Raw genomic sequence first — 27215 nt, forward strand, 5'->3', positions numbered from 1 at the left:
GCTGTTCCTAAGATAGTCCTCAGTGGCTGGTTCCTCTCCTGTGCTGCTCCCAGACTGAGGAATCTTGGATGGGTTGGGAGTAGTGAGAACCCACACCTACGCAGGGCAATTACCACACCCCTCTCCTTACGCCTTGATTATAAAATCATCACCAGCCTGCAAGTGGAGGGAGGGACCAGAGCCAGGCAGGTATTCCCGGGAAGTCAAAACCAGCCCAGAACCTGCTGCTCAACGCAAACCTCACCACTCCTGGCTGCAAAGGGTGGGCACAGCAGCAGCAAACTCTCCTACTGCCACGTGATACAGCAATTCACTGAATAGAGCATCATCCCTTACAAAAAAGGTCAGCAGCACAGATATTAAAGACCAGTAAATTTAGGACAAGTGAATTAATGGTGTATTTAGAAGCAACCAAGTAGTTTGCTTAAAGCATTTAAAAGACATTTATTTTATTCAAAATAAAGGAATGAAGACAAAAGGAAAGCCACATTAAATGCAAGTCAGCACTGAACCCTGATATCAAGCAGCTTCAGCAAGAACTTCCTCCCACCTGTGCAAGGCGGAGAAATTGCAACACAGGGCTGTTGCCTCACATCAGGCATTGCGTTCATCCAGGGAAGAGCGCGGTGGTGGCGATCCCTGGCAAGCCTCTTTTAACCTGCAACTGCACTCAATATAGCAAAGGCTTGATGGGACATGCATGTTGCAAGGCAACGGCAACTCAATGGGAATCTGAATCCTGCCATTCAGCCCCAGATTCCCAGCGACATTTTGGGACGTGCCTTCTCCTGGCTCCACAGCAAAGAGGAAGCTAACAAGATCCTTTGGCAACTAGCACACACCAAGGAAATGAAACACAAACTTACCAGTTTGTAGAAGTTTTTATTGTTCATTAAGGAAGCTTTTGTGCAAAAATCAAGACAATGTTCTTTAGAAAGCAACTGCACATGTCCCCCCAGCATAACTCAAGCAGGTCAGGTGCCACGGTCCACAGGAAGGGCAAAAACTAAGAGACTCGCAGCGCTAGCACAGGACTTTCCCCGGTTCACCTCGCCCCACAGGTCGCTAGCATGAATCCTTCACTACTAAAAACCCAAGAAAATTAAAACCTTGCCAACCTGTAAGAGCAAGTGTCAATCCATCCCCACCTCCCCCCAGAAAAATTCATGTTAAGAGAACACCATCCAGTTTAAAAGATCAAATACCATACTACATGCTGTGGTGTAACACAACCCGTACCTCCAGGGCAGCGACACTGAAGAGAGCCCATTTCCTATCTGGCATATCTACCCCAACTGCGATACACTGCTGGAACCACTGCACAAGCCTGCCAAGACAGAAAGCTGCAGGTATTTTATATCTTTAGGGGAAAGTAGTTTTCTTTTTTTTAAAGCCATGAGTGCTTCAGTGTTCTGTACAAATGCAAACAGGAAAGACAAACCGGTATTGCTGTCTGTCAACGCTGTCCAGACATTGAGTATGTACACATAACAAAAAAGCTGCAGTCAAGTGGTTTTCCATTGAACTGCATGAAAATTACTCTGCTTGCTGCTAAAGCGTTGTTACTGGAGCTCCCACCTCACCCAAGACACCACAGGAACAGTAGCAGTTGCCGGCACCTTTCTGAACAGGACTGGAATTTTCAAAGCTCCACCTCTGCCCAGCTTTTCCTTCCCAGAAGTCTCCTCAGAGCTACTTTGGTGCCTCTATTTTGCAGGTTAACTTGATGAGAACTATGCACTAAATGCTGGTAAGGGATGCAAGGTGTGTCTCAAGCAAGCATGATTCTCATTCTCAAGGGCCCATTCTCAAGGGCCTGACTTGTTTCCAGGGTAGCAGCCTGCCTTGAAAAGCTTTCATTCAGAAGTTCAGGTGATTTCAGTGGGATGCTGCAGAGGTGTGAAAGGCAGGTTGTCACGTATGCCAACAGAGCTGCCTGATACCTATTACAGTGCTCTGACCATCTGCCATCTCCACTTGCTACTCAGATGCATTTCCCAACAGAAATGGGAACTCTGGAAAAAATTTATACTTCAAACTACTCAGAAGGGCGAGTGTCAGTGAGAACAGGTGGCAGCAATGGAAACTGCCCACGAGCCTCATAGCCCCTCTGAAGTTTTAGATAACTGAAATATGCTATGAGAGAAAAACAGATCAAGGAACAAACCAGCATTTTACAATAAAAGCCATCTTTCCATGCATTCTGCCCTCTATGCTGAACTCACTTTGACATATGCACAGCCTCTGCTGACTTTTTCCCCTCCATCTTCTACCGACCCAGCTCGCTCCACCTCCTTGGCACCCAGACAGCTGCATGTAGGAAGCTGCAAGACTAAGCAGAATTGAGCAACTAGGATAAGAAAAAAGGGAGCCATTCCTTAAGTACATCAGCATGCTTCAAAAGACTGAAATACCATTGTACAGGGCCTGACAGTAGAACACCCATGCTTAGACCGAGTAGTCCAAGGAAGTAAAAAGGACATGATCAAAGGTTGAGGGAGGGTTTCCTTAGCTATGATAACACCATGAGCCATAAGTGTGGTCACTCCAATGCAAAAGCGTAGTCACTCAAATGCAAATGCATCTTTTTAGGTACGAGTTACTTCAAAAGTTAGCTGGGCACACAAAGTCCCCTCCTCTGCATCTGTAGAGCTTTGAAAATTCCAGCCTAAGGGATTCCCAGGTTCAACAGTATGCCTTAGAGTTTTCCTACTGTTACAGAGAAAATTAATATTCCAGCCAGATGTTAAAAATGCAAAGCATGTAATCTTCCCAATGCTGACTACAGAAAGACATTTGAAAGTTTATTCACTATCTTGTTCTTTTTTTAAATTAAAAGATAATAGTCTTGTCTCATTTCACCTTCTCTGCAATTCTTCCCAGCACCTAAAAAACACTTCAGCCTACCAATTAAAAATCTACAACACACTGACTATTTTTAGGAGCATAATGAGTTAAACTGTACAATCAGAAATATCTCTGTTAAGTCAACAATGAAGATCTGATCCTTCAACAGCAGCACTGCTACAGAAGAGTTACAATAAAGGAACCTGAAGGTCAAATTGTTAATGAGGCAGAGAGGAAGGACATTTGAGATATAGCTCTCCGCCAACCTCGGCCCACATTAAGAGCCATGGCAAACTTTTAGAACTGGAAATTCTTCTTCTAGTTCCACACATGACGTTTGCAGTGATCAACAGCCTAAAGGGAAAGAAATAGTGTATGTTAGTGGAAGAAAGCATTTGCAAACAAGTGTGCATCTACACATACAATTCAAAGCCTTCTCCTGAGCCAAGATCTTGGGAGCAAATCTGTTTTTCTTAAAAAAAAATTATTCCAGAGAGGACTAGAATAAATAATAGCCTCATCCCCACCCAGAAGCTTCAGGAAAGAATGCTGATGACCCTTAGCCATTAAAGCCTGGCAAAGAAAGCATCAGCCCACAGCAATACTGGAAGCCAATTTTTAGAGCCTGATGAGAGGTCATGACATGGTCTGTTGGCTGCAGGAACACAGACTAAATATAAAGCTCACATTGTGCCTTGCTGTAGATTCTGAAATGCTAGCAGAGGGGTGGGGGACAAGAACGAAGGGGAGAGGAAACAGCCTGCTTTAAGAAAGCTAAGGGCTACAGAAGACCCTCTAATCAAACTCAACCACATCTAGCTAGTACCCTTTTGCTTCCTGAAACTGGAATTCATCCACTTGAAAGTGTGGTATAGAAGCCAGAAAAGTAGTTTATAAGGAGCTATCAAAGACCAATAGGAAACTTGAGGCAGAATCCTGCTTTACGTACGTTGCACTGAGCAGCAGTCTCCATGTTCTTACACCAGTAACCCGGACCCCAGACACAAGCGTCATCCCCCAGGAGAGGCTGTTTAGCTGATCCACAGACTCCAAGTTTCTATGAAAAGAACAGCAGCAGAGTCAGCAGCTTTCTATTTGCACCAAGAGCTCTCAACTCCAGCCTCACGTCTGAGCTTCCACCTGACCGAGCATGGAAGCAACACTGAGGCAGCTTCAGGCCCTCCCACAATACCATGCTCAATTGACAACTGCAGTCACACTTACAGCTGAACAAGTAGACATGAAGCAGTAATCTGACAGGAGGAAGAATTAAGTTACCGCAACTGCTTCTTCATATTAAGTTTTGAGAAACAGAGCTTCTAGAAAGGGACCTTTCTCAAGAAATGTCATTCAACTTCCTCTCGTCACATTCAGGGCACACTACACCTTGTTACTGAACCTCAACAGTGGATAACCACTGGCAGCTCTTTTCTATCCTTCCTTGCACAGGGCTGGCAGTCAGACAGCTGTCCATTCAGTAAGCCTGAGGCCTTGCACAACAGCATTTGCTCCAGGCATTCAGTGTGCTGATTTTTATTCCAGCAGAGTTTCTGCATGCTAGGCACTGAAAGGCATACAGAAGAGCAGGCAGGACTGTATCAGAGCCCATACTCAATAGAACTAAACGCAATACTCACAGTGCAAACAAAAGTGGGATCCATCATCTCTGCCAGGAGTTGCACAACCACAGGTTCATACTGTTCCACAAACTGAACACACTATAACAAAACACAGGTTGAGAGATTCTCCTGTTAAAGCCTTAGAAAGAGGAAGATATGGTCTTCAGCAGGCAGGCCTGTACACTACTCCAAACACCTCAATAATACACTCTAAACTGATAAACCGGAGGCTTGAGCTCTGCAGATCGAAAAGGACTCAGCATTGCACTAGTCACACACCACTTACCATGTTTTGTTAGCTCATACCTGCCTGCAGCTGTCTGCAGACAGGTTATGATGAGAAAGGGGTCGAAAGTGAAAGAACCAAGCAGGACAGGCTTTGATTTACAAAGCTTAGTCTCTAATCGTGGAGATCACTGCTGTCTCAAGAGGAAAAAACACTGAATAACAAGCTGAAGACAAACATCCTGAACAGGATGGCAGCAATGCGGTAATGACTCTTAAGTACTTCTATCCCAAGCAGTTACTATTCACTTCAGACCAGGCAGCAGCACGAATGCTTCCCATCAATAACAGTCAGCCCTCTAGTGGGGAGGCCATCTCCAAAGCATAAAAAGATGTTGGCATTCTCAGCAGAGACCAACAGCACTGATTAATAAGCGAACCGCAGCTATTAAACAGCCTCAGAGCAGTTAGCAGGAATAGCTGTTTCATAGCTGCTTTAAGCCCGTATATTGTACACCTAGTAAACTTATAAGCAGTTGCCACTCAGCAGCCACCTAATAAGATTTCCAGGTAAATCTTGATAGCAGTGGCCTAACAGGTGTTGCTTTTTGCTGTCTCACTGGATTTATGCCAGCCTGCTTCCAATTACCTTGTTAATCCCCCTGAACAGGATTAGTGTTGAGGAAAAAACCCTCAGCTGTTCCCACCCACTCTTCTCAGAGGATTTCCAGGCAAACCTTTACTGACTGCAAATTAGTACAGCAATCCAGCCAGTCAATTCAGGTCCTTATAAGTCTCCAGCTATTCAAAGGACTGCCAACCCCCAAGGATGGGGAGTGCAACAACCTAATCCCCCTGCACCCCAAACTCCTTCCAGCCTCTAGCAGAAGGAGAGATTCCTTCAACTGCATTACACTGACTACTCTTACAAAAAACGCCATGAGATGCTGCTCACTAGTTTTTCCAAATACTTTGCAAGATGTTTCATCCTTCTGTTCATCTCTGCCTTGTTCTGACTGGAAGGCAGGATGCCACACAGCAAGGCCTGTGTGGTCACTTGACTGCCTCAGATCAAGCCTGCTACCTCCCTCTTTTTTGCTCTACTGCACATGGGAAGCTGCTATGCTTTGGTGCTAACTAGTAACAGGAAAAACCTAGGAAGGATCAGGTTGCTGAACACAAGCCAGTCCCAGCTGCACCTGAGGACAGTTTGTCTCCAGACAGAGGCTAAGGCAGTAGGCCAAAACAGACACATCTATTATGAGTACCTGGACATTTATAGCAGAAGAGACACTTGAGACACAGACCTAGGATTAGCATGTAGACAGAATATCAGGTGAAACACTCAGAAAATGAGGTAAGCATAATTGTCACTGTAGGACCTATGTAAACCAAACAAATCAACAAGGACAGTTCCCAACCATCAACAAGACCATTGCTTTTTAGCCTGCACTTTACCTGATCACTGACAGACTCTGGCAGGAAGTGACAGACTTTTTCCAGTAAAGCTTCAATTTCAGCTGTTGTGGCATTCTTCTCTAGTTCTTTGTCTGCATAAGCTACCACCATCTTGCAGATATCGCAGAAGCCACCTGCAGGTTTCACCAAAACTGGGAAGGAAAAAAAAAAACAAACAAACCACCATCAAACCCACAAACATCAGTGCTTAGGTAGTTCCCCCAAATAGAAGAAAGGAGGCAGCATCAGCAAAGTACTAAAGCATGTGTCCTCAAAATAGATATAATCATAAGTGAACTAACTCATTTTGCAACACCGACTCCTCATTACCAACCTGGCTGCGGTGGAGGTGTGTTGGCTGCACAGCATTTCAGCATAACACACACAGCTTCAGGATTCGTTGCCTCCAAGAGCATGTCAATCAAAGCCTGGCCATAGACACCTATGAAGTCCTTACACTGGTCTTTGACACTTGCTGGGAACAGGTAGCAGATGACCTCCATTTCATGTACAATCTCCTCCTGAAGCACAGTGAAGGATGCGTGGCAAATGAGGAACAGAAATCTGACTCAATTCATAAGTACATGTTTTCTTACTCCATCCCACCCAGGATGGAAATCTTGCTCTCATAAAAACAGGCAATAAAGTTAACTTTCCTTCCCCCTCCAATACAGCCTCATTTTAGCCAAAGCCTAGGAAGGGGTACCATTTTCACCACTTACACACCTCTGTCTTGTTGCTCTCCAAGAGGCCAGTCACTTCTTTCACCATGGTTTCACATATTTCACACAAGGAAAAAGTTTTCTCTTGAACTGATGCTTTCTGAGTACACAGAAGAAACATACAAAACAATAAATCAGCACTTGACCACATTTGACAGGGACAATTGGTAAAAAATCAGTCTAACAGCATTCACACTCAGGTACAGCACACTAATTCATTTACCTAGCTGGCCCAGTTTGAGCTGAATTCAAAAGGTCACACAGAACCCAAAACCAACCTCAAAGGTTTCAGTAAAAAGCCTTTCTGAATGAACAGTCATTTTGTATGACTAATTAAGACTACAATCCCCAGGCTGTATAAGGAGGGGAGTTGAATTTAGTAGACAGAGAAATAAACAGCCCCACAGTGACTGGAGTCAAGGGAAATATGAAGTGCTTTTTAAAATACATTCATTGAGGATGAAATTTACTAGAATTGAGAGCACCCTCCTGTCTGCAAAAGAAACCTAGAAATTGAGGGATTTGAGGGAAATTTTTTGGAGCATGTTAATCAGAAGTTAACTGTCCTCAAAAGAGACTTTCCCTTCCAAAAAAAACCTCAGCCCATCTCTCACCCAAAGGCCATGGGAAGCTAAGGTGCTTCTCCAAACTCAGAGCTTCAGCATTCTGACTCTGATCACTCATCTGCACATGGAGAGCGCTGTCCCATTTTTAAAAGGGATCGAAGTGTAACTCCAAATGTAGAGCAAAACTCCAATTCAGCAATTTGCCCTCTAACATTTGAGGTGTCATTCAGAATGGCTGCTATACTCTACTGCTGGAACAAGAGTTCCCATTTCAGTCCTGAAGTTTTACCTTACAGCTTCGGTTTAGTGTAGGCTCTGCTATTCTAACAAATCAGTCAGCTCTCCTACTTCACAGACCAGGATCAGAAACAAGAGGCGGCCAGGAATTTATATGCAGGGAGACTTGGATTATTCTACGCATAAAAGCTCATATTTTTCAGTTTCACCTAGTTCGTTACACTAAAGCAAAAAGGAAGGTAAAGCTGTTGAGTATAAAAAAATCCACCTTACCTCCACAGTTTCCATTTTCACTTCATGAACCACTTGAGCTGGCACCAGAGTCTGAAGGGGAACAGATTTCACGGAAGGACAGAACCCAACCATGGCACAAATGTCCTTTGGTTGCTGGAAAGAGATGTATAAGCAATTTTTAAAAGTCTAGAAGGCTCTGCCCTTTCTACGAAGCCTGTGAGCAGGCACAGAGAACAAAGTTTTAGAAGGCTCCAACATAACTAGAAGTTTCATGACTACTTCTACTTCAAGTATCACCAAAGCATTTGATATGGTTATAGGCAGGACAACTACCAGATTAAGTTTAGCAGTTCCTTTAAAAGAGGAAGAGGTTAGGCCACATCCATTTAAAAACCCCATTTACCATGAGCTAATACGCTATGCAAGCCCTTCAAAGGAGTTGACTTAAGAGCTACCAACACCAAAACAGGCCACCAGCATCACATTAGACCTGCATCCACAAAGCTGCTCCCCTGAAAGCTTTAAGTAATCACAGAAGAGGCTAATTATCCTGACTTCAGAGTTCACCCAAAAGCTGAAAGAAATGCCTAGAAGAAAAGGACTCCTTTTCTCATCCACAAACTACCTTCTTTAAAGCATCCAGTAACATCACATTTTGCAAACAGAAACAGATTCCCACATTACTGAACACAGCCTATAAGAAACAAAAGTGAACCATGTTAAAACCTAAGCCTAACCCTTTTTACAAGTATCTGCAGTAACTGTATTTCAAGTGTTCTTTTCACAGTAAGAGGGAAAACAGCAAACAGAAACAAATCCTTTAAAAAGGCTTTCTAAGTCTTTCCCAAAGGTTTTAGAAAAATACATTACTAAATGCAAAAATAAATGCTGGACATGAGGCAAACTGCTCTAAGGAGGCCACATTATACCCACACAAAGTGAGAAAGGCTGTAGAGAGTAATACACAAAACTTGAATTTTCCCACCTAAAGTCTACTTAAGCTAAAAAAAGTTACCTTTGGTCCTGTGGGTAATTAGAAGATCATACCCCACCCTGTCACCAGGGCATCAAGCTTCTTACAGCAGAGGCTTATGCAACCGTTAATACATCATGCCAAAACCTCATGCACAGGCAAAAGCAGTATCTCAACATATACAGTGCTGCTTCAGACTACTCCAGGCAGTACCTTTAAGTCAAGCCCTTTGGTTCATGCATTGTAAGAAGCATTTCCAGATATTAATGTTACAGCAACACCCACATACACGCAACATGTTCTCTCACAGAGAGATGACAGACACAAGGTCTCCCAGGACTGGTTAAATTAAAAGCCCAAATAGCTCTAGGAAGCAGGAACCTAAAGGCATCCTGCATCTTCTTTTCAATTCATGTACTCCAAACATCTATACCATTGTCCTAGATTTAAAGGTTAACCAAGAAAAGACCCAGGGACAGCTTCACTCAAGCCCTTTTGAGCCCAGACTTTAAACCAGAAGCTGACAGGAGCCACCGGCATGCTTTTTCAACATCTATCCTTCTTGTATGAAAGTGAGCATATTTTCTGCTCTACTGGCATAATCAAGCTGAAATCTTAATAGCACAAACTGGTTTCTGGAGCTGGAAGTAGAACTGATCCACTGGAGGAAGTATATAGTCTTTCTCTATTTTAATCACATAAATATCCCTTGTATCTGTCAACACTGAGTACAATCACACCATGTACACAGCTAATAGAGCAAGAAGTGAACTACAAGCAGGCTATCACCACAGGCAAGTTGCTCACCTACCTGATCCTTCTGTTGACAGGGGAGATTGGAGACAGAGGAAAAAAGGAGAAATTAAAGATAACAGTTAAGAGAAAAAAAAAAAAGTCAAGCACTTGGAACTGCATATACTCTTTCCATGAAGATGATGGAATATGACATGGTCCCCGCCCCAAGAGATCCTTAGCATTGCTACAGCAATTCATATTTAATTGCACAATGCTAACCAGCATTATTCATTTGAAGTTATGAAAGCATCCTGGGCAAGACTACCTCCAAAGAGTTTGAACACTCAGCCGGATGCAAGGTGTGGTCATATTCCAATTTCAGGTATTAACAACAGACTGCACTGCAATGCTTAAAATGAGAAACTAACTGTTGTTGGAACAAAGATTTGCTTCCCCCCCCACAAATGCTTAAGAAGCAGTATGAGCTTCTAAGTAGCCTTTAGCAACTGGAAACAAAAAAAGGCCACTGTGTTGCCAAATTCAGGGTCAAGTCAGCCACATACTCTATTCATAAATTCACCTATAAATTTGTTAGTTACTTGTGGCATCTAGGCACTGCGTTCTCTAAGGAAAGGCTTACCCATTTTTTTTAAAAGGCTTTGAGATGTCTGGATAAAGAGGTGCTATGGAGGTGGTCAGAGGTAAAATATATTGTATGTTGCTGCAGAAGACCAGAGCTGGCGCAGTACCGCTCACTTTCCATGGCTCCTATCAAGAGCCCAGAGAGCAGGAGTCTTGAGATAGCAATTCCAGAAGGACATTTAGTCTTGCTTCAAATAGACACATTATCTCTAACACCTGAACCAATTTTGCAATACTGTGACAAAGACCAACTCTAATATGCTTAACACAGTATTTGGTGGGGAGGGGGCAAGTGAGGTAAGTACAGGACTGCGATAAAAGAGTATAAAGGAACCTATGTAAAGCATCTTCTGTGTTTCAAAGAATTAGAGTGCCTTTTGCACCGCTGAAGTGGTTGTGAAAGAAAAGGAAAGTGCTGAAGAAAGCATTCTGAGACTGAAGTTACTACCCAATTAAATGCTGAGTTCAAAGCGTTAACACCAAGACTTACAGAGCAAGGGCTCTCCCCAGACCTTTACTGCAGTAAACATGTCCTGGTTCCAAATAAGTTAGCTACACAAAGCAGACCAATTAACTGAAAGCAAATATTATATTCTACTGATCTTACCATGTGCATCATCATTTGGATAGCCAAGTCAGAATATTCAGAGATATAGTTCTTGCACTGCAGGAAGTGGGAAAAGAAAGTCTTGTAAATATCTAACCACTTAAAGCTGTAGAGTTAATTTAGAATTTTCTAATACATCAAGGTATTGATTTACCTGCTCTACTTAACTATTCTGTTGTCTTTCAGAGCTTGTCCCAAATATAAGATGGCATTTCAGGTTACACAATCATTGCACACATAGCTGCTTATCTGATGAGTCCTTTTCTGTTCCTCTCGGGGCAAAAGCACTCCCCCTCACTGATATGACCACATTACCCTGCCAGATTATTTTTATGAAAAAGGCCTTTAAGGGCTCCCAGCAATCTTTAGTCTTTTTCCTCCTCCCCAGTCCCATGCACCCCACCCGACTTTCTTGACCAGAAAGTTTGATTTCAGTGTTGTTATTGTTATACTGTCTAACATATCCTACATGTGACACTCTCCTTTGTTTTATTAAATAGAGATTACACTGAAAAGACTAAGGCACTGAACAAACTATTTTATGTTTGCATACAGGAACAGATTTTTAAACAAAAAAGATAGCTTACCATATCAGACATTCCAGGTCCCAAACGGTCGCACTCCTCCTTGGCATGAGCAACCAAAGACTTTACAAAAGATGAGTTTGTCCTCACAGCTTCCTGAACATCAGTAACCAGCTGAATGCAATCTTGGCATACATCCCCACTTCCCTGGACAAAGAGTGAAAGGAAACTTAAGCTGACATATCTTCACATAACATGTTTTAGAAGCTTCTGTTCTTTTTTAGAACCAAGTTCTAAAGCTATTTTGAACTATATACAAACCTTAATAAATACTCTACAGAATACTTAAAAGCCTGAGCTAATACAGAGACAAGCTACTGCTGGTATGGGCACCAGCCACTAGATGGAGATTAGGTACCTACTTGGCTCTGAAACCCGAGATAACAGTTAAGATACCCAACCTTCAAAATCTTTTGGTTTTGTTACAGACCACAGTGGGAAGGTTTCTAAATCTGGCATAATCTTACCTGCTCCACCCACAGCAGCTTGTTCTCCACCCACTCCACTGTTTAACTCCCATATCTAGGCTTGCTATCAAGACTCAGCCTCTACTCACAAGTTCATCATCTCATCTACTCCCCTTCAACAACTATTTGCTCTTTTCTGATCCAGCCTGTCACCTCTGGATTCAGAGACGTATGCTCCCCCTGAAGGGCAGAGCTAGCAGATTACTCAATGTGGGAGAATTCTTCTTCCTTTGAACGCTGGTGCCAAACTTGCTCTCAGAAGAAATTGTTTCCAGTAAGACCTGCTTGACTACTAGAGTCCTGGATGAGAACAGCCCAGCACAAGACTTGTCTTTATAGACTGTGGTTGTTAATACAAGATTATACATATGGTCCACAGGGGCTGCAGCTATCATCTTACTTAGCTTTAAACCCACGGTTAAGGAAAAAGGTAGTTGTCTGTATGCAGCAGCACAAAATTCAACAGGAGACAGTCACCCAGGTGAAGCACATCAGCTTAAACTGTGCCCAGTACAACAATCCCTTACCAAGAATCATCAGTAAGTTCTTACACAAAAGAGCGCTGAAGCTCTGGAGCAAAAAACATGCACTTCTCTTGCACGCTGGAATAGCACTGCACCCTTACCTTAGACTTCTGCTTGGGTTTGTCCTGAGGATAAAGGAGAAGAGGCACGTTAGCCATGAATGGGGATGCCAGTTCAGAGAAATCCAGCTCTGGTATCTTATTGGACTGGAGTTGTTTCTGAAGTTTCATTGCTGCAAGGTGCTTCTGAAGGGACTGGCACAGTGAGAGGGCACTACATACAACTTCAGGTTTATCCTAGAGGAGATAAGATACATACATAAAGCTCTAGACTGATGGCACTTTCATATGAAGTTCAGAGTAGAGAGTCATTCAGCTGAAACATGATAGGAAGGGAAAATATTTCACAGCAAGGAAGCAGTCTTCAAATTTACACCATTAATTGTAACACCAGTGATCCATACAGGACTGAAGGATCATATGCATAATCTTATGTAGAAGAGAAATTCAGGCATCAACAGGAGCACCACTTTTAATTCCAACAGTTGCAAATTGTTATCTACTTACTAGCTCTTCTTTGATCATATCCATGATAACTGGTAGGTAGGAATCCACAATTTCTTTGCACTCAGAGACCAGGCCTTGGTCAGGAAGAAACTCGCATGTCTTTTCCAAGTAAGAGCGGATCTCATCCTATAAAAGATGAAGCAGACTATAGATATATATATATAGATAGACTATCTATCTCAAATGCTCTTTCCATTCCCAAAATGCATGACACAAAGCCTAAAAAAAGGCCCTTGGACTCAGGTAGGTCCAGGTAGTTGGCAAGCAAAACTAGAATGAGGTTTTACACTATAGGTTTATTTTCCCCAGTCCTGGACTTTCGATGAGACCCTTCCAAAGTGAAAACATGAAATACTGCTTGCAAGGCCTGCACAACACAGTCTTGCCAGCACAGAACACTTACATTTACAAAGAGGAAGTGAAATTATGGACTAGTGGGACAGTTTTACACAAAGTACTCAGGTTCACAAAAGAAAAAGGGAGGAAATGCCCACAACCAAAATAAAGTCCACTTGGTGCAATCATCCACTTCTAGAGACTGCAGCATCCCACCTTTTAAGATTGATGGCCCACTGGCACAAGCACAATTTTATTAAGCATCTACAGTCAATCAGGGATGTGTTAGAGCATGAGAGGCTCTAGAATTTGCTAATCTCTAAACCAGAAGAGGCTGTTTAAAAGCCTTTTCCCCATGTACTCTGGCCCCTTTCAACATTTGCTGCTTAGGTTGGGAAAACATCATGCAGACTACTCCTTCCACCCCCTCACCTTGCGATCTTGTTAAGACAATGAAATCAAATAGTACCTTGGGGCAAGGAGAAGGGGAGCTCTGCTTACCTCAGTGCCATTATCCTTCAAAACCTTGCCAGCCACTGTCACAAGTTCCTTACACAAGTCACAGGGGATACTGTTCTGGAGAGAGAAGTAGAGAGTTACTTTGAGACAGAATTAAGTACCTGTAAATGCAGTGTGCGAATTACAATACGAAGAACGAGCATCACATTTGGAATTGAAGTTAAAGAAAAAATACTGGCTGAAGCTGGGGTGGGAAGATGTGTTTTTAAATAGAGTGAGGCTATTCCAAGCATGTCCAGCTCCAGTTTCTTCAGTAAATCAACATGGTATGAAAAAGCAGGCATGCTACCACTTGCTCATTTCACCTAGTCCCACCTCCCTTGAAGTATAAAGTACATTGCCCCAAGAAGCCTTCTCCTGAACCCCTTTCACCTTACTCTTCAAAGAGTTCACACTTACTAGAAATCTAAGAACTTTTCAGGCAGCTTCACTCATTTTAGTTGTGCTCTGCCATTCTGACATTCCTCCCTTCCCCTACTTTTCCACAAACTGAAACATATCTCGGCACAGATATAGCCAAGGTGGACTGAATGCATCTGTAAGTAAAATGCCTTTTTCCCCTAGAAAATTGTGAAACAATACCACAAACTACAGCTACATCTAGCAAAGCAGCACTCACGTTTAGTATAAATGCAATTTGAAAAGCCACACTAAATGTAACATTTGTACCATTATTTACTGTCATAGCTTTCATAATTTAGTATATGCTGCATCTTTTGTGGAACATTAACTTACTAGAAAGACCTAAAGAAGCATACAGCTTTTTTTGTAATAAGCCTATCACTTTGGCATTGCTCAAGTTAAAAATAAGAAAAGGCTCTATGAATTAGGAGTTGTTTTAATAAAGAGGAACAAGTCTGAAATCCACTAGCTCCATTCCACACATTGCTCGGTGATTGTGCAACAGGTCACAGGAAAAGTCAGCAGACAAGTTGTGCAAGGCAGAGAAGTGGAAAGCAACCTTTATCTAGCACCCAAATTAAGGCATAGTAACCAAGGCAAAGTCAGATGTAGCACTTAACTCCGATCAGAGACTTGAAAAATCTTTATTAGCATATGGAAACCAGCTACCCCAACTACAGGTGGGAAAAGGGCTCAGTAGTTGATACTTACTACAGTAGGCTTGTTCCAAACATTCTGCTGGCAGTGTTTCACCGCTCCACATTGCGATGCTGTCCGAACACTCTGACACCATACCTCCGGACCCTTCACACAGTCCTTCTGCCACAAAACAGGGCTTGCCACAGCTGCAAAAGAAAGAATCATTCTTTCACAGTTGCACATTTAAATGATTTCCACTCCAAAGTAAGCAGGTTAATACTGTAGAGTATAACCACAACCCTTCCATTAGGCCACTTAGGTTTACTAACATTTATAAGCACATTTCAATCCAGCAATTCCTACCTGAAACATAAGAATGAGTCCCAAATACAGATTACACAGCCAAAGAACTCCAGAAAAATGAAAACAGTTGAACTTCCCTACTGAAATGCCTGAGCCTGAGAACCTCAGCAGCCCATTGCCCCATAATCCACCTTGAAAAAAAAAAAGGCAAAAACAAAACCCCCACTTTGCTTAGCACACAAGAACTACCCAGTGACTCAAAACAGAGAAACTGCTCACTGCAGAAATCCACACTTCAGCCAGCTGGTTCCCAAAGCCACAACACCCTGTTCTCCTGCCCTACTGTCCTTGCAGTCACTTCAACTCTGAACCAGCAGTCACATCTAGCTTGTAATTGCTGTCTGCATTCTTTCTCCCAGGTGAACCACCCTTTTCTCATATAGCAACTGTGAGAGCTAGCAAACTAATTGGATTAGAAGCCACAACAATGCACACATTACATGGAGGACTTGAGGCAGGTACAGACCGAAACACTGATCATAAACAGAAAGTTTCAAAAAAGTCAAAGCAAAAGAGGGATGGAAAACAACATGACACATTCTGTCAAATAGTTTTTAAAGCCATTAAATCTATTTAGACTGTTTCCTCTTGGTCAGTTCTTCAACAGTGTACAGAAAAATGGGCGGGGGGGGCTGTTGAAAAAAAAAAAAAAGAGTGTAAGTCCTTGTCTGGACATTACCTCCCACCCCAGGTGGCATTGTCTTGCAACCTATAAAGTTTTGAAGGAAAATACAGAATACCATTTCTGGACAGTCTTCCTAAAGGAGTACAAAAGATCTGCACTATTAGTAAGTAATAGGGCAAGTTAATCAACCACACCTTCTAGCTGACTTTAAAAGGGGGGGGGAGGTTGGGGGGGTTTGGTTGGTTGGTTTTTTAATTGTGCTGTCTGGACTGGACTGACAACTTCTCCCAGTTTTCTAAAACCATCCTGTCAGTAGGCTCAGTTTCTTCAGCAATCTCCTACGTTGCACTAACCTATGAAGAAACAATTCCTACAATCCTACAGCAGACAGGTTCCAAGGAAACCTGCCATGGTCCAAGCCTACAAGACACTGCTGTCAGAGTTTTAGGAAAAAAAAATGCCCATTCAAACCTATTAGCTGTATAGGTGTTGTTTAGGAGCCATTATCTTCACATCAATGCTGTTTGCACATCACAAGATGCTGTAAAATTACATTGTCAACCAAGAAACAGGAATTAAGCTGTTTGATTCCTGTGAAACTTCTAGTAAGGTTATGACAGATGAACAATCGCTTTTCCATTTCTCATGTCTCCGTTCTAAGCAATTAGAGGATCAACTTAATGGCTGAATTACCAGTCCATCTACTAGGTACACAGCCACTACACATCAAACAGAGCCAGATAAACACTGCTTTATAGGTGGCATTCTGCAGCCTTCTCAGCTGTTGATTTATAAAGCCTGTTTACACTGGATTTCACAGAGGAATGACCCATTTATTTTAAGAAAAGTGTGCTTTGCATACTTAATCTTCTGCACAAGAGCATGAAGTTTGCCACCCTCTCTCCCAGCAAAAAGCCTAGATTACATATTATTCTTCAGCAAGAACAGCACACTAGGATTGCTTATAAGACCATAGGAATAAGACTTCAAACCTTCTAATAATGTATGGCTAGCAAAATATTTACAGACCGCCTATTCTAAATTACAGCATTATTGATCAGGAAGCACTAGGAGTAGTTAAGTTTCAAGGTCAGACCAGTCAGTCAAATAGCTGTCAGCTCTAGCAGGATGACAATAACCAAGTATATATTTGGTTGAAGGAAAGAGCTATTCTTCCCTTTCAGATATTGGTATTGAACAATGGTAGGAAGGCTCTGCGAGGCAGAGTCAAAGTCTGGCTAAAGTCAAGCAAGACCTTGCTTTAAACAGTGGAATTAAGGGCTTCCAACTATCTACAAGTATACCTTTTTAACCTCTGCCTTTAGTTCTGTAAATCAAAAGAAAATTACTCCCCCTCCCCTGTTTGAAACATACTATAAAACTACAACAACAGTTCTCAAACTCTTGATCTAAGAAGCCATTTAAAACCCAAACTGAGGAATTCATGCCATAACTTGCACTGGTTTGATCTAGCTCTTAATGAACTTTCAGATTTTGTTTGGCTTTTTACTTTAAGATCCTGTCATTGTATGACTTTTCAGATCTATACCCATTTTTGGCAGAATGTCTAACAGCTAGTCTTGTTCCTTCTTCCTCGTAGCCTCTAGTCATTATAAGTGCAGGACAACAGAAATACTAAGCTTCAGATTTATGCTTTCTTATCAGCTTTTTTGGCTGTATGTCTTTAAAAAATTCCCTGCTGCATGGCTTCTGTATCAAACAGATGCTCACAGAGTCAGTCACTAATGCTCTGACCTGCCAGGACACAGCAAGGGATATTGGCACAGCAGCAGGGTTTTGTCAGGTTACAACACTGAGGCAGAAGAAAACCAAAGAGCAAGGCAGTAGTCCCAGACCTTCTGAGGTGAGTGGAGCGCAGGTTGCAGATAATTCTGTTCAGAAGGAAAAAAAAAGTCTCTAAAATTAGATTGATTTTTGACAGTACATTAACTACTTGATCCCTCTGATTGTGCTGCTTCCCTGCATCATGTCTCACCAGTTTGGAAGGAGAAAAGAATAATTTCTCAGAAGAGGCATACACAGCCATATTTTGTTCAGATTCTGCTCAAAGCACTGCCACTGGGCACACAGTCACTTCAGATTTGAAAATAAGGACATTAATGTTATCTGCAATCCTCTACAGGAGACCAAAGCCACAAAATCTCAGAAGAGCTTGAGACCAGCAGGGACAGTGAAGAATGAGAAGCATCAAACTGTTCATAAGCCAGTGAACACTGAAAACTAGTTTTAGGATGCAAGCAAGCAGCCCAAACACCTTCCCACTGGTATTATTTAAAGTCCTCACTCCTGCACAACATCAGAGCAAGATGAAATGTCTTCATAATTTTTCCATCAAAAAAGCCAATAGATTCAGGAAACCTGAATCAGCTAATGCCATGAGGATGAACACTTATCTACAGAAAACAGAGGAACAGCAGTGTCCTTTCAGTTACAAAGGACGCTGGGGAAGTTCTTTCCTTCTGAGAAGGCAACTCTACATTTGATGGTTTCAGTACATATCTTTCTGGTCAAATGGTGACTAGGCAAATTTGTTTGTTAGGGCCACACATCACTAAGCACATTTCAGAAAGCAGCTACAGAACAAAGACGCATGCACTAAGCATGGCTTCTTTTCTTCCATCTCCCACAGTGACTTTAAATATAGTTAAGCTTGTATTAGTTTATTCGGTATTATGTTGAAATATTTTTGTTACATAACTCAATGTCTAATATGAAAGGATGCACCTTCATTGCAACAGTATCCACCCTCCCTTTCTGAATGTCCTGGGAAAAACAGAAACAAAACTAAAATATTTTGCATTACTTCAGCTCTTGCAGATTCAGAAAATAATAGATTGAAATCCCTTACTGTTCCCACTACTTCTTCCCTTTAGCTTGTTCTCCTATTTAATTATGAAACAGCATTTTTCCTCATATATTAACTTACATTACAACAAAAGCAAATATGCCAGTGAAGCATGTTAAGACCTTGTGCTGTTTCACAACAGAATGAACAGTTCTGAGTCTTAACAGTTATCTTGCCTGTTCCCTCAAAATAGCCTCTGCTGCAAGAAGAGGGACACCTTAATGTGGTATTTCACATCCCCAGCACAGCAGCAAGCCAAGAGAAAACAAAGCACTGTCAGTTACCTCACACAACTCTTAATGCTTGCTGGATAAACCCAATGGGATTACCTTCTTAGTTATCTCTGGCATCCCTTTATTTTATATATTGTTCTTTATCTAAGGTCATCCATTTTTAAATAGATTTCTCCTTTCTCTGTAGATTAGCTCTCAACAGTCACACATCATGCCCATCCAAACCTGCCCCCCTTCCCTGAAGTTCTTGCAAGCCACTATTTTTAGAGCACCAAACAAGTTTATCTGTGAATGCCAGGGTGCTTCTTTACTCGTCCTCTTCACTGGTTCCTCCCTTCTTGAACTGCTTCAGAGATGTGGTTTCTTCAATTTTAGAAGAAACGGTCTTTGCTCCACCAAGCTTTTCCTAAATTAAGCAGTGAAAGAAAATGGAAGAGGAAGGAGAAGGGAGGTAGAAACGCAATCCATGTATAAAGGGTACATCTTTCAGATGTGAAAGACTTCAGCTTTCAGGCTTCTATCCAAGCTGACAGCCCACAGGCACCCTAGGATTCTTGCATACACTTGCAGCTTCTCGAAACAAAACAGAACAAAAAAACCCAAAACAAAAGAAGAGAGATTCACACCCACTCTGACCTCCCTGATGCTCGTGTCAGACAGACAAGAGAAGCCATCTCCCAGAACAAGGTTTGCCTCAGAAACACAGCCTGAAGCCCAACAACACAATCAAAGTACTCCACAAGCTGAAGGGTAACAGCAGAAAAAGGAAGGAGAAACCCTTTCTTTAAGGCCCAGGTCAGCAACCTAACGCTACCAGAACACCAGTAATGCAGTCCTGACAAGTGACAGCTACTGCATATCACATGGGGCCCTGTGAAGGAATTCACACAAAACCCAGTTCAAAGGCTGTGAAGATAAAGGGAAACACACAACTCACTCCCACCGTGGTACTATCCTTCCTACTTCAGCAACTGTGCATTACTCCCAGACGCTTCTTCAAAGCGGCAAATGCCAACTATGATCTCCTTCCTCGACACTAGGCATCTGGAATGGAAACACTAACACACAATCAGACGTTAGGGAAGTAGAGGTGACAGCCCACTCAGACAATACCACCTTTTCTACTTGGAAAGCTTACAGAATGATGCATGTGAAAGTACAGTTCAGTTCTTCACTCCTCTTCCGGAAACAGGAATCTAAAAGAAAGCTTATAATGGCTGGAGATTACCATTCTGCAAGGACAGCTACTGGAAAATTGTTAGGTAATTACCTTTCCTGAGAATAACCTTCCCTTCCTTCCCTTAAGCATTTGTGTTATTCTTCTTCCAGGGAAAGCCAGCCTGAATTTCTACCTGAGACTCTCGGAAAAAACATCCTAAACAATCCCCTCCAAAGCTGTACTGAATCTACTAATGAGACTGCCATGATTGTGCTTAAAAGTTAATACCTTATACAAGCTCCTATGAAGAGGGATTCTCTATGGGCCAGACCAGATTCCCTAAAGAGCCAGAGGATAAACCAGAAAACTATTGCCCAGAACACAAAGAAAATAAACTTGAAGACTCAAGCCTCCTCTATAACCAAACTGCTAGGAAAACCTTGGTGTAAGCAGCAATTTTATGGACAAATTAACCTGCAATTGGCAAGAAGAGGAAAGAGCTGAGCTGTTATTCACGTTAATGGGTTAAAGTCAAATGTGTAAGATTACTTGGGGTGCTGTCAACTCTTATGCCTTCATGACAACCTGATTTGTTCCGAGTATATCAACATATTCATCAGGAGGGATGCTCTTTCCCAGGCTGTCCCATTTGGCAATGTTTGGCATGTTTGGCAATGTTTCCCAGGCTGTCCTATTTTGGCAATGTTTGGCAATGTTTGCCAAAATTTGGCATTTTGGCAAAAAGACAGACCATTCATAATCTCCCAGAGATGGCCCATAGACCACGTGAATGCATCAGTCTCTGCCATTCTGTGCTCAGTTAGTTACTGACTTTTCCCCATTTCTTTTGAGAACTGCAAAAGCAAAGTGTGTTAAGTTAAAGAAGAGGGATCAGCTTCTCTTCATCGAATCTTACAAAGTGTCAACAAGACAAGGATTGACCTCATCCTGAAGTTACCTGAAGGGCTCAATATCCATAGCCTCTCTGGTCGGTTAGTGAGTTTAAGTAAAATTTCAAAAGTTGTAACTGCATCATATACTAGTAACTCATGCCAAAGGTCTACTATGCCTCTGGAGTAATGAGGCAGTAAAATAACCACAGTATTTGACAGATTACAGGCAATTGGCAGACGAAATGGATGAAATCTGGCTAGCTGCTATCAGTATTCCAGATGTCAGTTAAAAATCAGTCTTCCTATCCAATATCTACTGATCAAATACCAAGCTTGAAACATTTGTAACTAGTACATTTCACAAGACATGAGTTTTGAGTTAACACCGTGATTGGGCTCTTCCTCAACGTGGGGAATGCATTCTCATTTTGGTACGTTGCCTCTGCTGTAAAACATTGTTCTTACCTCAGATGCTTCCTTGCTTCCCTCACTGGAAGACAAGCATGGTAAGAGAAGCAGTTTGCGTACATACAAGAAATCACAATCAAGTGAAAGATAGCAGAGAACAGGATGAGTCAAGACAGTAAAATCAGCTCTACTGTCCCAGTAAATTGTCCCAATTACTCTAAAGGTTGCAAGAGAATAATTTCCACATTGACCAGAGGTTGATGCCAGGTTGCCAAGCAAGCCCTGACTTCTGCCTGATATTTTTCTCTGACAGAATCTAGAAGAGATATTTGGATGTTCAAGGGCATTTGGTAGTCATTAGGAGTAAGCGGTCCCATACGGTATGTTAAGATATTCCCAAGAAGTTATGAGGAGCATTCTTCCCTGCAGCAGATCCCTGTAGAAATATGCCTAAATGTTTTGAACATACTTGTTGTCTATCTCCATTCCTTCCAGTTTTGTTTTGGGTTGTTTGGGAGTTTTGGAGGGGGGAGGGGGGGGACAGATTTCACGCTAGTCTCAATTCTGTATTGAACACACTTTTCACCAGGCAAATATATTCACACCACAAAGAATGGAAAAGTCTGCTAGTTATGCAGAGAGCCATGTCTGTAAGAGAAGACAAAATGTCTGGCCACAGGTTACACTGCAGCCCCAGCAAAGCACAGGTGAAGTCCAGAGGCATCTAAAAACTTCAGAAAACAGAAGGGTAGTTCCAGACACTGCCACGAAGAAACAGAGTCTCAGGAGCAATGCTCTTTTTCACACTGATGCCGGAGAAGTGCTTTAATGCAGAATGAATGCCAGACATGGAAGACAGCTCAACAGGAAGCTCCCTTAGGGAAAGGGAAGACATCAGACCCCCACAGCTGAGCAGGGAAAGTATGCCAGAGGGATGAAAAGGAACATTTTAAAGAGCAGCTTCAAGGAGGACAGCACTTAGCAATGGGAGAGCCTGGAAAAGGCAAACTGTGGTGCACAAGGTGAAAGAATAACCTACCCAGGAGTACAGTGATGAAGCAGTCGATAGCAGGAAAGAAGAAAGTGTTAACCCCTAGTCTGTGCATGCTAATAGCTTGCATCCCAATATGAACATTGTCAAAGGATTTTAAACTGTTATGTCTGGAAAAAACAAGTCTTGAAATCTCACTGCAATATTCATTTACTCAGCATCTCCAAGAAAATCTCTCTATATGCAGACTTCTGTAGAAGTAGAGAACAAAGTTTAAAAACTAGTCAGGGTAAACAGTGTAAACATGAGACTCCTCACTCCAAGAGGAAGAAAAATACTGATATCTGAAATTAAACATTGCTCCATAACCACATACACGACAAGCATTGCCTCAAAATATATGCACACACTTCAAAGACCACAGAAGTACCCCTTTTAACTTGCAATAGGAACTGTGGTATCTTAATAGCAGCAAATCAATTGCATACAAAAGCTGCTACATAAATAAAAAAAATTAAACATAAAATGGACTGCGAGTAAACCCTTAGAGAAAAAAACAAACATAAACCCTTTTTTTTGTCATGTAGTTCTAAGGCGTTGTCCCAAACCTGCTTTGAAGAATCAGATCCACATGAGACATTGAAACAAAAACCCACTGGCGGCCAGCAGTAACTGGTCCTGCTTCCTCCACAGATATAAAGTAAAAATCTTCCTGCATGTTATACTGTAAAACCCTCCCTGAAACAGCACAGTCCAACCTCCCAGAGAGTCCCAACTGATATCACCGTCACCTGATGGAGCCACATTCAGTTCTGCTGACAAGCTCCCACTCTCTTGTTCCACCCCCTATATCATCTTGGTTTTCAGAGATTCCCAGAACTGCGTCTTTGTGGTATGCTAAATAGCACAAACTGAGATTGTAAAAAGACCGCATAAGACTTCAGAAGCTCTGTAGATCCAATCACACATTTCACCAAGCGTGAGCATGACCAGGCAGAACAGCTTGCACAGCTCCTCCAGACACAACCAACAACAACTCTTTCTATTTATACCTCTTCTGCAAACAAGGAGGAGATTGTGCAGAGGCAGGTTTACACAAGCCACATCACTGGTGCACTATCGAAGCACTGCTTCTTTATGTGATGGTCGTAAGGTGCCTCATACCCACAGCACTCCCTATTATTCCTCTAAGAAAACAGGGATATATTTTTTAGAAATAAGACACCTTGCACTGTTTGCTTAATTTCATCTACAGTGGTGGGCTGCACCAGCCTAGCTTTTCTGTTAGAAACCACATTCCCAACTAGAGCAAGCCTGCAAACTGCAGAGCATAGTCCAAGTTCAATTATCTGCTTTTTCCACATCCTCCACAAAATTCAAGTCAGACTAACTCAGCCTTCAATTTACCTGTCCCCAAATGTTCTGATCAGTGTTTACTAGAGCAATTACACATTAGTTTGAAATCTTGGAAGGAAGGAAGATTAAGTCTACTATTTTAGGGCAGGTGAAGTAATCACATCCTCAAAGTTTTTACTTTCCAATCCCAGCTTAACTTTTATTTTACCACGAGGGGAAAAAAAAATTCAGCTCAAGAGGAACTGACTTCTGTTTTAACTGTGCACACAGGCTTCCTCCTTTCCTGGTCTCAAAGACAAGCAATAATCAAAGTGCGTATCAGTAGTCCAGAAATCCCAAGTCCTGTACACCCTGCTTTAATTCCTTCATGTCTCCCTTAAAGGGAAGATGCACAGAAGCACTGTAAGTAGGTCAACCAAAAACCCTCATGGCCTACCAGCCATGCTGTAAGCCAGCCAAGTAACTCCATTAGAATACGCCAAGGGTGGCTAGATTTTGATACAGCTAATTAAGTTAGCTTAGTAGACAAAAACGGTGTTTCAGGTTGTAACAGCAAAATCTTCAGAAAAATCTGCGCAATACTACCATAGGTGAGTCAATTAGTATTCATAACAGAACCTTGGTGAAAAAAGACAGGTGTTTATTTGTGTTAAAACAGTGACTTCCTAAAGAAAAACAGGCCTAACAAGTCTCCTGCTACGCTCAGTTGCATACATATGCCTTTAACAGGTAGACCAAGCTAATTCTCATTGCTGAGCTGGTTTCTCATTACAATTTCCCTAAATACACTAATGGAAAACCTGGTGAATACTTCAAGGCCGATCCTTTTCACTTTTAAAGCACAAGAAACTACAATGATTTTAGTGATTCAGAAACTGTTCCAATAGAAATGATAATTGATTGCAGTTAATTCAGTGCAGAGCAAACACAAAAGTCATATTATTAAAGCAGATAAATATGCAGAGTGAAAGCTGACATTTGCTTTCTTGCTTCCAGCCTGAAAAGTCTGAGATTCTCCATTAAATTGTCCACATATCAGTATATTAAAACTCCACTTAAGTACAAGACTAGCGTACAATCATGTAAGATCTCAGAGGCGTAATTTACTGCAGTCTGCCAGTAGGTTATTCCTATGGCTTTTAAACAGCTAGTCAGGCTTTTTTTTTTTAGTTGACATGTGAAGTGTTGCAGGTTAAACTCATAAGCAAGTAAGCTCTAGGTTTAAAATTGCCCTATTTAAAGGAAAATTCTCAAAAAAAAAAATCGTGTGCATCACTGTATTAGACCTTCAATTTTGGTGTTTCTAGCCATTCCATACCACAACCTGGAGGTATTACCCCTCCAGTCAGTCTATGAATCATTTCTGTAGCTCTGTCTAGCTTCTGCAAAGTACAAAATGCAAGCACTGCCTTTTCTAACCTTTAGTCCTAACGCTAAAGGCAGAATATCAGTTATACCTCCACCATCACCACTTTCACCAGCAACAACAGGTAACAAGGCAGCAAGCAGCAACATTAGTGGAAGTTTCCATGTAGAGCAGGAGACCCTAATGAAATGAGGTTGCTAAAAGCACGCAAGAGAAAAGGCTATCTCTTGCCACCTGAAAGAGGATTAACACACATCTATCCCTCAAGTGCCAAAGATAAACAGAGCTCCTGGCAGAAAAACAGTTTCTACCAATTGCTCTTATTTGGCTCTAGGAGGTGATACAGCTGCCCGATTAGTGTCAGATACAGATACAAACTGACCCGATGCTACCACAGTGCCATCAGAAAGTCGTTTTCCTACCAGCAGTGGGAAAGGCTGGGTTCTACGAGGACTTCTCCCTGCGTTTACCTGATCGCTACTCTTGGGCGATTCCCCCCCCCACCCCAAACACAGCTTTTCCACCACACCCACCCCGAAGGCGCCCTCGAAATCCCCACTCGCTCCCCGCCCCGGGTCCTGCTTCCCCAGCGGTACTGGCGGGACCGTTAAGCTCCACACCGGGCTGCGCCACGGCAAGGGCGGCGGGGCCCCGGCAGGACGCTCCCCCCGCCCGCCACCCTCCCTGACCGCTGCCTCCTCTCCCTGCGCTTTCGGCAGCCGGGCCCAGCAGGTCCTGCTGGGAAAAGATAAGAGAAACAGCTTTATCCCGGCCTCCCCCCCTCCGCCTCCTCACAGCGCCGGCCGCCCTCAGCCCGCTCCTGCCCGAGTAGGACCTCGGTGGTGAGGGAAAGCCGCCCCCAAACCTCCGGGGCTAAGCATGAGGGGGAAGGGGAGCAAGAGGCGGAGGCCGGGCCGCTTACCGGCTGCCAGGAGCCCGAAGAGGCAAAATAACCGCCGCGCCATCGTCCCCACGCCCGTCTGCAATGCGGCGGCGCCGCTGCCCCCCCGCCCCTATATAAAGGCTGCCCCGGGCGCCACAGCGCATGCTTGTCCGCCGCACCGCCCTCCCGGCCGGTTGCTGCGCATGCGCAGGGGGAGGGGGGCGCGCCTCATGCCCCTCACCCACCCACCGCGCATGCTCCGCCGGCGCCGCCGCCGCCACCGCATCTCCTCAGGCAGACTCGAAATGGCGGCGGTGGCTGACAGCTCCACGCTGGGGCGGCAGGCGTGACAAAAGCCGGAGCCGTGGTTCCCCGGGCTTCTCTGGGTAGGGGGTGCGAGCCCCTGCCGCTTGAAACGGCCGTGCCTGGCCGGAGGAAGGCCCCACAGGCCGCAAAAGGCGGTTTGGGCAGAGCCTTCCGGGGCCCTGCACAGGCAGTGCCCCCGAGGCGGTGGGAGCACCACAGGCAGGAGGGTCCCCATAGGTCCCTCTAGGCTTGCTTTCGGCTGATGGCATCTCATCGAGGTGCACACCATAGAGCAGGAGATCTGCCATGGCAGAGCTTCCCGCTCAAAGGCTTCCCATCTTGTTGCCTGCAGTTAGGAGATAGGGGGTGCTTGTTTTTCATTGCTGTGCCTGACAGACTCCTGCTCCCTGTCGTCACTGGGTGGCTAGGTATCTGTGTGGTCCAAAGTACCAGTAATTAAAAGTACAATTAAGAAAGACAGCCTGAACTGACTTGATATCTCCCAGCTTCCTAGTCCTGCCACATCCCTTGCACTGATTCAGCCAACTGGAACAACAAACAAACCCAGAAAAAAAATGCTGTATTTTCCTACTGGATCAACAAACCAAACCAGCTCAGCTGAGGGCCAGAGCTGGTCCCTCACAGGCAGAAGCCAGGCTCACCAGAACTGCACAGAGCTGCTAGACCAGCTCCCCTCTTCTTTTAAACCCACGCTCAGGGCTTTCTGTTGCTGGACGAAGGGTCCTGAAAGCTAGGTGCTTCTCACAGCCTGGAGAGCTTAGCTTGGATATCCCCTGCAGCCTCACCATAACTCACAAACACTCATCACTTCACAACTGAAGTGCTCGCGATCTGTGAGGCTTA

The 27215-nt window shown here is 43.3% G+C and overlaps 1 protein-coding gene across 1 annotated transcript; it reads right to left on the reverse strand.

Annotated features, from left to right (window-relative positions):
• Positions 1 to 862: 862 nt before the first annotated feature.
• Positions 863 to 26217, reverse strand: LOC140655273 (prosaposin). The gene is made up of 14 exons (XM_072869531.1): positions 26085 to 26217; positions 14975 to 15108; positions 13844 to 13918; positions 13007 to 13132; positions 12542 to 12736; positions 11453 to 11596; positions 10866 to 10922; positions 7948 to 8061; positions 6876 to 6971; positions 6484 to 6670; positions 6150 to 6301; positions 4485 to 4565; positions 3797 to 3904; positions 863 to 3201 (listed from the first exon to the last, which is right to left on the reverse strand). The coding sequence occupies exons 1-14, from the start codon at positions 26125 to 26127 to the stop codon at positions 3166 to 3168; spliced, it is 1548 nt and encodes a 515-aa protein (XP_072725632.1). The 5' UTR covers positions 26128 to 26217; the 3' UTR covers positions 863 to 3165.
• Positions 26218 to 27215: the final 998 nt, after the last annotated feature.

This window comes from Ciconia boyciana, chromosome 8 (genome assembly GCF_034638445.1).
Source record: "Ciconia boyciana chromosome 8, ASM3463844v1, whole genome shotgun sequence".
Lineage (NCBI taxonomy): Eukaryota > Metazoa > Chordata > Aves > Ciconiiformes > Ciconiidae > Ciconia > Ciconia boyciana.

Bases quoted from the DNA above. Each gene is read 5' to 3' on its own strand.
- LOC140655273 (XM_072869531.1), bottom strand. From the start codon at position 26,127: ATGGCGCGGCGGTTATTTTGCCTCTTCGGGCTCCTGGCAGCCG. The intron at 8,062-10,865 runs GTAAGATCAGTA...ATCTCTTTCCAG, and splicing joins TCCAAATGATGATGCACATG to CAACCAAAGGACATTTGTGC. The intron at 6,302-6,483 runs GTTGGTAATGAG...TTTCCTTCCCAG, and splicing joins CACACCTCCACCGCAGCCAG to TTTTGGTGAAACCTGCAGGT.